The sequence below is a fragment of the Schistocerca nitens genome, chromosome 1 (assembly GCF_023898315.1).
Source record: "Schistocerca nitens isolate TAMUIC-IGC-003100 chromosome 1, iqSchNite1.1, whole genome shotgun sequence".
In the NCBI taxonomy this organism is placed as follows: Eukaryota; Metazoa; Arthropoda; class Insecta; order Orthoptera; family Acrididae; genus Schistocerca; species Schistocerca nitens.
In genome coordinates this window covers 994,666,188-994,679,319 of record NC_064614.1, presented here as the reverse complement: position 1 = coordinate 994,679,319, position 13,132 = coordinate 994,666,188, and the positions used below count along the sequence as shown (strand labels likewise).

The 13,132-nt window shown below is 41.0% G+C and overlaps 1 protein-coding gene across 4 annotated transcripts in view; it reads left to right on the top strand.

Annotated features, from left to right (window-relative positions):
* The window catches only part of LOC126195326 (COMM domain-containing protein 4), a 537,275-nt gene extending 526,867 nt beyond the window's left edge, over positions 1-10,408 (top strand). For all 4 annotated transcript variants that reach the window (XM_049933918.1, XM_049933913.1, XM_049933905.1 and 1 more), the window contains 3 exons: positions 2,751-2,951; positions 9,958-10,140; positions 10,249-10,408. In XM_049933918.1, the coding sequence (XP_049789875.1) occupies positions 2,751-2,951; positions 9,958-10,140; positions 10,249-10,286 (422 nt within the window). In that variant the 3' untranslated portion in view covers positions 10,287-10,408. The remainder of the gene's footprint in view (positions 1-2,750; positions 2,952-9,957; positions 10,141-10,248) is intronic.
* The last annotated feature ends 2,724 nt before the right edge of the window (positions 10,409-13,132 follow it).

Here is a 13,132-nt window from a genome sequence, read left to right as displayed (position 1 = left end):
CTAATAAACTTGAATATCATTTGTATACTTCCTGGTTGAATAGCAAAAGAGGGACATGCATTTTATTTACTACTACTGATATTGTTGTATTAGAGGACACCTCTTGCATCATTAGGACAAAGCACAGTGAAAAATGTTGTATACGTTCATAGTCACATCAATAATTGTAGTAAGGACATGTTGTGTATTAGTAAGAAATAGGATTCATACATCAGTTCATGTGGTGTTGCCAGTTCTTGCAGCTAAGTTTGTCAGTTGATAATGATCCTCTTTACAGAGACTATTTCTCTTCTTTATGATAAATGTTATGTTTTTATGAAGCATTTTTATATGAAACTTCCTAGCAGATTAAAAATGCATTCTATACCAGGGCTGTAACTCAAAACATTTGCCTTTTGTGGGCAATTGCTCTACTGACTGAGCAAAACTCAGTAAGCCTCATGACCTGTCCTCAGAGATTTACTTCCACCAGTACCTCTGTCCTGTCTTCCAAGTAAATCTGTAAGGCAGGTTGTGAATTATGCCTGGATATCTCATCGAGTAGAGCAACTTCCCATGAAAGCCAAAGGTTTTTGGTTCAGTTCCTGGCCTGGTACGCATCTTTAATCTGCCAGGAAGTTTCATATGTTCTTGGTCCCAGGTTTGAGTCCTTGTCTAGCACACAATTCTAATCTGCCAGGAAGTTTAAAATCAGTGCAATTTCTGCTGCAAGGTAAAAATTACATCATTTTTATATGATTGTGCAGCCTTTGAGTTGTAAAATCTATCTCTCTTCTTTGATCAAGAATCTTGTGACATTTTTAATAGAATTCTTTGTTGTGTACAGATTTCCTCAGCTTTACACACCAACTACATCCACAGTCCTCAATAATCTGTACTATGTATTTCATTTTTGTCTCTTGTATGAATTGTATACCTATTTCCAAATGTAATAGACTTTCCACTTTATTTAAGATTTGAATTTGTTCAAATACTTGCATTTTTCTCCTCTCTTACTTCTGTACAGTGTATTGTTCCAGGTAGGAATTTCTTTCTTGATCTTACAGCAGTTGTTTTTAAGGACATACTGTCTAGTGTAATTTTGTCTCCGAGGTAGTAGTATTACATCTTCTCCCACTTATCATTATACACTCCTGGAAATTGAAATAAGAACACCGTGAATTCATTGTCCCAGGAAGGGGAAACTTTATTGACACATTCCTGGGGTCAGATACATCACATGATCACACTGACAGAACCACAGGCACATAGACACAGGCAACAGAGCATGCACAATGTCGGCACTAGTACAGTGTATATCCACCTTTCGCAGCAATGCAGGGTGCTATTCTCCCATGGAGACGATCGTAGAGATGCTGGATGTAGTCCTGTGGAACGGCTTGCCATGCCATTTCCACCTGGCGCCTCAGTTGGACCAGCATTCGTGCTGGACGTGCAGACCGCGTGAGACGACGCTTCATCCAGTCCCAAACATGCTCAATGGGGGACAGATCCAGAGATCTTGCTGGCCAGGGTAGTTGACTTACACCTTCTAGAGCACATTGGGTGGCACGGGATACATGCGGACGTGCATTGTCCTGTTGGAACAGCAAGTTCCCTTGCCGGTCTAGGAATGGTCGAACGATGGGTTCGATGACGGTTTGGATGTACCGTGCACTATTCAGTGTCCCCTTGACGATCACCAGTGGTGTACGGCCAGTGTAGGAGATCGCTCCCCACACCATGATGCCGGGTGTTGGCCCTGTGTGCCTCGGTCGTATGCAGTCCTGATTGTGGCGCTCACCTGCACGGCGCCAAACACGCATACGACCATCATTGGCACCAAGGCAGAAGCGACTCTCATCGCTGAAGACGACACGTCTCCATTCGTCCCTCCATTCACGCCTGTCGCGACACCACTGGAGGGGGCTGCACGATGTTGGGGCGTGAGCGGAAGACGGCCTAACGGTGTGCGGGACCGTAGCCCAGCTTCATGGAGACGGTTGCGAATGGTCCTCGCCGATACCCCAGGAGCAACAGTGTCCCTAATTTGCTGGGAAGTGGCGGTGCGGTCCCCTACGGCACTGCGTAGGATCCTACGGTCTTGGCGTGCATCCGTGCGTCGCTGCGGTCCGGTCCCAGGTCGACGGGCACGTGCACCTTCCGCCGACCACTGGCGACAACATCGATGTACTGTGGAGACCTCACGCCCCACGTGTTGAGCAATTCGGTGGTACGTCCACCCGGCCTCCCGCATGCCCACTATACGCCCTCACTCAAAGTCCGTCAACTGCACATACGGTTCACGTCCACGCTGCCGCGGCATGCTACCAGTGTTAAAGACTGCGATGGAGCTCCGTATGCCATGGCAAACTGGCTGACACTGACGGCGGCGGTGCACAAATGCTGCGCAGCTAGCGCCATTCGACGGCCAACACCGCGGTTCCTGGTGTGTCCGCTGTGCCGTGCGTGTGATCATTGCTTGTACAGCCCTCTCGCAGTGTCCGGAGCAAGTATGGTGGGTCTGACACATCAGTGTCAATGTGTTCTTTTTTCCATTTCCAGGAGTGTACTTGCTCCTTCCACATATTCTTTAAATGAATATGGAGTGAATTAGAATATCCATTCCAGACATAGCTTTCATATATCCTCTACTCTCAGACAGGAGCATTCTATCATTGTATTCCCCTACGTATTAAAGTAGTGACACAGGCAGTATTAGATACACACTTGTATGTGCATCCTGCATGTAATGTATATACTGGTTGCAGTCACTGGTGATGTGAAGGGATGCGTGGCAGCAGTGTCTTTCGTGCTAACATCAGGTGCACGCCATGGGGTGACAGAGGAAGCACTCTCTAGCGAACTGCAGCAGTTGGGGCTGCCACGTGAACTGAGTGCTGCACTCTGTCGTGTCTACAGTGACAACCTACCTGCTATTACTGCTGCTCTGCGTGACAACTCACTCCGCTGTAAGTCATTTTTCATGAATTTTTCAGGCAACATCTTGATCTGGTAAATATGTGTTGAAATGTTCTTACAGCATTCAAAATAGCTGCAGTTGTTGTTTGGTTTTCATTGTGTGTGTGTGTGTGTGTGTGTGTGTGTGTGTGTGTGTGTGTGTTTTATTTCTTCAGAATTGCCACATAATCATTATAACAATTCTTTTAATGCTGTTCTCTTATAAATATACTCTCTTACCACAATTTGAGGTGTCCATAATGTCAGCTCTTTCTTCTGGTGATGGCAGTGTTTGAGATTATGATTCCAACGGTGCTTCCTCTTGCACATCCTTCCTAGAATAAAATCATGATTATGCTGCCTGCATTTTGTGGCAAACTTAAGCATTCAACCACAGCATGGGAAGAGCACATTGCTTCACACTGTCACCACAGAAGCTTACATTGAACCTGATAGTTTTCAGACAGTTCCTGAAATTCCAGCTGGATACAGGCACTGAAGTGTTGTTAATCAATAAGTATTTGTATCGGCAGCTTGGCTCTCCTTTGCTGTGAAGGGTCCAGTACCGAGTTGCGTCTTACTGCTGTATGGCCATTCATCTTCTCAGTGAACTGCCATGGTAGCCAACTAGAAAAACATCATACAACATCATACATGTACTATGTCTATTTTATGTACAAAACAGTGCCTTTTCCTGACCTTGACACATTGTGCAATTTGTACAATGAATTTTTGAACCAATAATGGACTGTGTGTTTAATTTTACTACTCACATCTCTTCAAAGCATTCAGTGGTGCCAAAATTTTGTAGTGCTCCTTATGCAATTGTGGGGATATTTAAAATGTCACTATAAATGCCCAGTCTGACTTGGATCTCCATCAAATGGCTCACCCAAAAGTTTCATTAACTAAACTGGCTGGAGGGCCAATGTTTTTCAAAGATAGATCTACACATGTTGCTTGATGAAGCATTGAGGCCGCTCCTAACCTTAAATACACCATTCATTTTATACAAGTGCAACTGCTGACTGTTTGAAGTTGCTAGTGCACTCACCATTTTCCAAAACTACATAGAATAATTGATTAAATGTATTCTGCAATGTGTTAATTATTTGGATGATATCATTATTACGGTGTTGACTCAAGTGAAACTCTACGGAAACCTCAAATCCCTTTTCAAACAGCTCCAAAAAACGGTATATGCTGTCAGTTGGAAAAGAGCAGTTTCTTCACCCGCAATATCAAATACTTGAGTGACAAAGATATCACACCCACACAAGGCTCATTCAGTGCCATCAGTGGTACACAAGCTCCTACTAATCTTAAACAGTTATAGTCACTCCTGGGTAAAATGATGTACAATGTCAACTTTATTCCCCAAATGGTGCAATCATGCACTCCTTGTATCAGTTGTGCAAGAAGAGCATCAAATATGTGGTTGGCCATCTGTTAACAGGATTTTTACCATGTTAAGGGTAGTCTCAAGGTGATACCATGTCTGATGCCATGTACATCAAGCCTTTCATTGACAGTCAAAATGTATGCACTCCAGTACAGAGTTGCGGCAGCTTTGACCCAAAAGTTGTTGGATGGTTCTGACACGCAATTGCTTTCACCTCAAAAATATTGACTCCCGTGCAGCTTATCTACTCACAGATCAAGAAGGGGCCTTTAGCAATCATTTACAGGGTCAATACATTTCATTTGTACTTGTATGGTGGCAAATTCCACATGCAGACTGACCACAAACCCTAAATTTCATTGTTTGGGAATAATTCTAAGCTCTCAGAGAAAACATCACAGCACTGTGCATTTTTTTCAAACACACCAATACAGAGGACCTACCATATCTCCCTCTTGGCCCCGACGCAGATTTCAATCACCAGAAAACATATTTTTTGCCCTGGAACATCATTTACAACAAACTGTGGATGAATTCTCATTGACCATGTGTGAGGCAACCATGGCATTGTCCTGTGACCCAGTCCTAAGAAAAGTTTATTCTGCAGTACAGAAGGGGTGGCCAGAGTATGTTTCCAGCCTGGCCTAACATGTCTTTCACAGTTATTTGCACTGCAGTATAGGCTCAATGCTACATATGGCATCTTAACACTGACCATGGAGAACTCTGAACACTGGGTCATCATTCCACACTTGCTTCATGCCCACATCTTCCAGCTTCTTCATGTTTTGCATTGGGGATGACACACATGAAGGCACTGGCCCAGTGCCATGGCTACTGGCCCAGTATCTGTGCTGATGTAGAAGACATTCATTTCTGCCATGCCTGCACCATCAATCAGGCAGTCGCTGTGCAACATTTCACTTCATGGTCCTGTACTGACCACCCATGGGAAAAGGCCCACATTGATTTTGCTGGAGCTATATGGCTGTTGGTGATGGACCCCCTCTTGAACTTCTCTTATGTGCCATGGACTCTGCCCACCATCACCCCTATTACCACTTGTGTCCTGTTCGAATTCATGAAGCATGCTCAGCTAGCATACAGGCCTACCTATGCCTGTGGTGCCTAGGTATGGCAGGCACATTTGGTTGGCTTCCAGGGTGGTTCCAACGTTTTGTCGGCAGCCATGGACACTTCAGACATTTGATGTTGCATCCGGGTGCATCCGTCTGACCCAACACGACAACCAGCTCCAATTGTGACTGCAGTCACAGTTGGCACTCCTGGCTCCACTGCTGCCTCCAACCCTTTGGCTGGACACCGGGGTCGCCACCAGATGTGCTCTCTCACCCTTGACATACACCCTGGTATATGCTCCACCCCCTCCTCTGATGCCACTGCTCACCAGAGGGTTGGTCAATGGATTATGGTGTAGGAGCATATGGAGGTGGAACCACTGCCTCCATACAGACCTTCCCTGACTCTTGTTCCCTTGCTGTCCTGTCACAGCCGGCTTCCCCTGGCACAGTGGTCTCCCTCCCACAGTGCTCGGCCTGGCCATCAGCTTTGGCTGGCCCCAATTCCATGGTTCTGTATCTGTTGGTGGGGTGTTCAACTGCTCCACCCCTCGTCTTTGCCATTGCCCCAGTCCTCTGCCCCATTGGCACTGGTATAAGCTGGGACATTTACGATGGCCATATGTGCTGATTCAGGGGGGAAGGGGGGGGGTCATTTAATGTACCCACAATGGCAAGTATCAATTGTGGCTCAGAGGCGTTACAGCTTGCGATTGACTACTGCCACCAGTTGAGAGCATGGTATGCCACATGGTTTGTGCCACTCGCAGCAATGGGTCCTGGCAGGCAACAATGATTCAGTCAAGTACAGCTACTAGAGCTACTATCAGTCATACCATTCTGCTTATTGGATTTTGATGTTGCACTGCCCAGACTTTTTTTGTTCTTGTTAATAGCTTTAATTGAGTGTTTTGCCTTCAACCAACTTGGCTTTGTTTATGGACTATGCATTCGTATTGGTGGGCAGAAAATTAATGATTAAAGTGACAAAATTTGCCTTTGCTGTCTTAATTGATGTGCTCTTTGTTAAACGAGTACTACTTACAACATACACATAATTGTGTATTACTTCCATTTGTAATATTTAATATGTCACAGTAACATTTCAAGTTTCAACTCATTGCTAAACAATAATATTGACATGGGGCTATATTGTTCTTATCTAAGTTCTGAGAAAGTCAGTGACGTGAAACATTCTCTAACCTGCTGTTAGGAGTGTTTTCCTTATACAAGTGAAAAATTTGTTTCTTGATGCTTGAAGCTCAAACTATTGCTGGCATGCTGCGCAATTCACTTACATGTATTTATGAACATGTTACTTTTCTGTTCTGATGTATGTTTCATCTCACTTGACCATTGTTATTGTTGCATAGTGATGTGTAGAATCTTCAGTTTGTTTGTGACTTCACTTTCAAAAAGCTTTTGATTCTGTACCACACTGACATGTGAAACTTAAATTATGTCCACACTGGCATGGTTAGGCAGGTTTGTGGCTGAATTAATAACTTTTTAGTAGGTAGCAGACAGCATATTGTCATAGAGTAAGAAAGAAATAATTATGGTTGAGCCACAAGATAGTTTGAGGGCCATTATATTATAATGATGACATTGATGTGATTATCTATGGTGAACTATTATCCAATAAGATTTCAGTAATAGCCTGTAAATCTTGACAAAACATTAATTAAATATCAAGCTGTCAACTAGCTGTTAATGTAGAGAATGTAAAGTTGTACATTTCACCAGAAAAAAGATAAAAACGAGAAAAGTAACAGCTGACAAAAAGATTTATATACAATCATTTATTCAGAAATGGAATTAAAGTAACATTAGTATCAGATTTAATTAGTAGGCCTTTAGTGAAACATATTTTAAAATAATTCTATGGATCTATATGTAGATATGGTCATATATTTATGCATTCTGAGCAATTGTTAGTATCTGAGACAAAATTTCAATGATTCTGAATGCTGTTATAAGTATACATGGCATACAGTTATGAACATATCATCACTGCTACAAACATAATGCAAAAATTTAGTTACATATGACTGATACAGTGTCACCTAAACTGGCAATAGATTTTTATTTCATGTGTTATGAGTATCCCTGCTGGTTTAGATATAACAGTAAATGATGCATAATGTGTTGGCTGTATGGAATACTGTTTGTGTTCGACCTACGAGCTGTTGCATAATACAGAAGCCACATCTCTTGATATCCTCATGTACACTTTTTTTTAAATTTCAGTGATGCATGTAATTCTGTCCTGTCCTGTCCTTTCTCTCTCTCTGACAAATGTATGTCCTTTTGATATGTATTTACAGCTAGTCAATCTGCCTTTCTGTGCTTGGCATCTAACATCCCTAAATGCCAGATGCTCATGATTCTACAGAGGGTGTGTTTCCAGTATACTGTGGGTTTTTTTTTTATGTGTTCTTAAAGAATCAGTATAGGAAAATGTTAAATTTGAAACATGTTTTCTTCTCGATGTAGGTGTTCATCAGCCAAGTAAATATTATTTAACCTGTTTATTATTGATAGTCCATGCTTTGAAAATGACTGCCACACTACCTTAATTAAGAAATTACTGTAATAGCCTGTTATGTCCATACAGTCAAATAGACTTAAGTAGTATCCACTTATGAGGCAATAGCAGTCTGGAGCGGTGGATACTAGGCATCAAACTCGGAGACAAGTTGACGAACAAGTTCATCTGAGGAAAAACATAGGTAACAGACATCTTCAAAAGTTTTACCAAATTGAAATGGCGATGGGCTGAGCAAATTGTGAGACAGATGGAGCAGTAATATGATTTCTCTGGGACATGAAAGCAGCACTGTCAGACCCAGTAGAGAAAGCTTGAATAAATCTAGATGAATGCTGGAACACAGTAGTACCTGGTTCCACTAAATTGACTGACTTGGAAAACATGAAAGACTTCCATTCGGATGTGGGTGGATAATGGCAAAAGCAGGTGACAAGCATACCAAAGCTAGCAAATTCACTTGCTTTTTGGAAGTCTTATAAAAGAGGGAAAAGGGTGTGAGAAAATTTGACTACATAATAAACAAGAAGAATACCTTACATGACTTTGTCTCAATGGACACTCAATACAATAAAAGAAGAATATGAGGTACTGAAAAGTTTTAAGTGGTCATGGAGCCAGTCAAAAATCCAGGCTTAGTGGAAGAGCAAATGTGAAGATAAATCTTAGAGAAGGCAAAGCTAGATGCAGTTAGTAAGATGAATGTAGTAAAATAGAAGCAGCCAGCAGTAATAAAGGTTAGTGTAAATTGAGGTTAAATGAGCCATAACAGAATACATAGGAATTAAATTTTCACTCTAATGCTCAAGAACTGGTACTAGGAAGAAGAATGGGCAAAAATGTGAGCAGTCTCTCTGGTCCTTGACACTGTGAGAATGGGTGCCTCTTGCAGTAGGACTTGGTGTAACACTTCAGCAGACTCTCCATCAGTACCCTTTCATCATAGTCACACAGAAATCTGCACAGTGATTGCTAGTAACTTGAAGAACAATCTTCCTTTAATGTTGTAGTCTTTTTAGTGATTGGCCTACAGTAAAAGGGATGAGATGGAGCATAAAATAAGCTTTACATTTTAAAGTGTCTCAGATATGTAATCAAACAAGCTGGCACAGTTTGTAAGCCACTGAACTTGTACTGAATTGAACTGATAATAAATATGACAATGCCAGACTTAAAGTTATATGGTTTTAAGTGAACTGCAGACTTAGTCATCTCATTAGAGTCAATATGCAATAGCTAACTTGAATGAAATATTACATGCATAAAATTTTTCTATTAGAGCCTGCAAGACTTGACTTTTAACATTGTAACATCATTGTAGGTATTTCATGGTCCAGAGTATTTTTAATATTAATTCATACTCATAGAGCAACATACAGTATGTAAAAAAAGTACAGTGAGAAAAACATAGCTTTGTATCTTATTGAGATTCTGAATATAGTTTTTGGGGCTGATAAAGAAATAATTTTATCAAATAAAAGTTCAAACAATAACAGGTGGTTACTAAGCAGCCTCCTTGGTAATTGAAATGAAGTGCTATTGCTGAAGTGTCCAAAATTATTGCAAAATAGGGTGACCTATCACCACCAACACCAACACCAACACCACCACCACCACCACCACCACCACCACCACCACCAACACCAACAATAACTCCACAGTCACTTTGAGGCTGCATGAACTAAAACTAATTACAATGTTTGTGCTCCCATTCTCCATATTAAGATCCTCCAGCTTGTTTCTGTTTGTGTCTCTCAAGATCTAATGTCACAAGCTTGAGGACATTATTGCTGTTGTTAGTAACTTTATATTATGCAGTGATTCCTTATCAAGAGAGCACTGAAATTAATGTGTGGTGCTAAAGAGGGAACATATGAAAAATTTCTTTGTTTGTATCATACTTACTGCACAATGTTTTTATAATCAGGCTAGCATTAAAGGCAGTTTTCAGGTTGCACTAAATCAGCTTTTTTCTGTTCTTTTGATAGTGAGCCATCTGAAAGATGTAAGCTGGCGTGTTGACTTGGTTGGTGGGTCAAATGTTTTGTCTGTTGATGGTGAAATCAGACCAGAAGTGTGCTTGAAGCTTCAGGTGCTTGATTGTCTAACAGGAGAAGAAAAATATCACCAATTTAACGTGACAGAGGCTCAGTTAAACATAATGATTGATGGTAAGCTGTTTGTTTATTGCTGTAATCAATTTCATGTTGATGACTCTAAACAGTAATAAATTATAGTGTGTTTTGTGCTGTAAATACTTCAATATTTACATGTTTCAGATCTGAAAAAGGTGACAGGCATTATTGATAGCCTGTAGAACTTCCAGCTGTGAAATACATCAATATAAAACTGTGAAAATCAAAACTGCTTTGTTATGATGGAATTCCATTAAATTGTTTTCTTTCCAGTAATAAATGAGAAATGTATTACTTGATGAAATGTTAAGAAATTTGCAACTTCATATAAGTTACACCATGCATTTCCTATGAGCAACTGTATAATGGTAATACACTTTTTTATATCAGAATGTTATGTACCTTCTATTTAATCAACCTATATTAACCTACTATATAGTTTTCATATATATGCTAATATAAAAGTGCGATCATATTGGATAGCGAATTTGCAGCTGGAATAAGGCTTTCTCAGTACACAGGCTGTAGCATATTATCTTCGGTGGAGTATTTGCACCTTGCTGTTCATGCTATGTATTAATGATCCATCACAGTATTAAAAGTAACCCCAGACTTTTGCAGTTATCTATGACAAAGTACTGCCTCACAATAGTTGTAGTAATATTCAATCAGATATTCTTAACCCTTTCAGCTCCACTGTTGGAATACATCTGACATAATGATTTTTCACTATGGTTCCAATGTCGAACAATGTCCAACATGTTTCCATTGCTGTACTATAAATAAGAGTTGGGAAGAATGCAGCAAGTAGAAAAATTGGATTGGAAAGGGTTAAGATTTGAAAGTGATGAAAATACTGGAAATTTGCTTCAAATGTCCAGAAATGCAAAACTGTGCAGTTCACAAAATGGAAAAAAAGTGGTATCCTATGAATACAATATCAATGAGTCACAATCAGAATCATTCAACTTACACCTGAGTTAACCAATTGTAGAAATATTAAATAGAATGCTCTCACAGACTCATTCATGGGTGAAGTAGGTAGCACACTTTGATTCACTAGTAGGATATTGGGGAAATGGACTTAGTCTACAAAAGAGATTTCTTATAGAATGCTTGTGCAACATTTCTTAGAATATTGCTTGTTGTACACTGAAGCACCAAAAAAACTGGTATAAGCAAGTGTATTCAAATACTGAGATACATAAACAGGCAGAATAAGGCACTGCGGTCAGCATTGCCTAAATAAGACAATAAGTGTCCGGCACAGTTGCTAGATCATTTACAGCTGCTACAACGGCAAGACTTAAGTGAGTTTAAACATGGTGTTATTGTCGGCGCATGAGCAATGGGACACAGCATCTCAAGGGAGTGATTAACTGAGGATTTTCCCATACAATCATTTCGTGAATGTACAGTGAATATCAGGAATCTGGTAAAACATCAAATCTCCGACTTTGCTGCAGTCGGGAAAAGTGCAACCCTTCTGCAGATTGCTGCAGATTTCAATACTGGGCCATCAACAAATGTCAGTGTGCGAACCATTCAATGAAACGTCATTGATTTGAACTTTCGGAGCCAATGGCCCACTCGTGTACCCTTGATGACTGCATGACTCAAAGCTTTATGCATTGCCTCAACCCATCCACACTGATATTGGAATGTTGATGACTGGAAACATGTTACATGGTCGGACAAGTCTCGTTTCAAATTGTATAGAGCGGATGGAGACAACCTCATGAATCGATGGACCCTGAATGTCGGCAACGGACTGCTCAAGCTGATTGAGACTCTGTAATGGTGGGTGGTGTATGCAGTTGGAGTTGTATGGGACTCCTGATATGTCCAGATATGACTGTGACAGGTGACACGTACATAAGCATCCTGTCTGATCACCTGTATCCATTCATGTCCATTGTGCATTCTGATGGACTTGGGCGATTGCAGCAGGACAATGCAACACCTCACATGTCCAGAATTGCTACAGAGATTTTCCAAGAACACTCTTCTGAGTTTAAACACTTCTGCTGGCCACCAAATTCCCCAGACATTAACGTTATAGAGCATATCTGGGATGCCTTGCAACATGCTGTTCATAAGAGATCTCCACCCCCTCATACTCTTATGGATTTATGGACAGCCCTACATGATTCATGGTGTCAATTCCCTCCAGCACTACTTCAGACATTACTCGAGCCCACACCATGTCATGTTGCGGCACTCCTGCATGCTCGCGGGGGCCCTACATGATGATAGGCAGGTGTACCAGTTTCTTTGGCTCTTCAGTGTATTTGGGACCTATTCCAAACAGGTCTAGCAGGTTATTGAACATATACAAAGAAGGGCACATGTTTGTTTGACCCATCCAAGAGTGTCTTGGAGAGGCAGAAAAACCTGAAGTGGCAGACCATGAAGAGAGACACCAACTCTCCACCGAAAACCAACGTTCAGAGTTTCAATAACCAGCTGTAAGTGTAGAATCTAAGGGTACATTAAAACTTCCTATGTATTGCACTTACAATGGCTATGAAGACCAGAGTAGACTTATTACAACATGCAAGAAGTTTTAAGCAATCATTCTACACACATTCTGAGCACGAATGGAATGGGAAGAAGCTCTGATACGTAGTACAGTGGGCAATAATATCTGTCATGCTTTTCACTGTGGGTTTCAGAGTATAGATTCAGATTTACCGTACATATGTACATTTTCTGATTTCATTAACTTATGGATTGTGGGAAAAATGATAGTTTAAATTCCTCTGTCTGTGTGCTGCAATTAATCTAATCTTGTCCTCATGGTTTTTGTGGGAGTGATATGTAAGGGATTGTAATATATTCCTAGAGTCATCATTTAAAGCCAGTTCATGAAATTTCTTCCTAGCCTTTTTTTTTGGGATGGATTCCATCTATCTTCAAGATCCTGCCACTTCAGTTCCTTCAACATCTCAGTGATATTCTCCCATGGGTTAAACAAACCTGTGACCATTCATGCACCCTTTTCTGTATATGTTCAATATCACCTAGT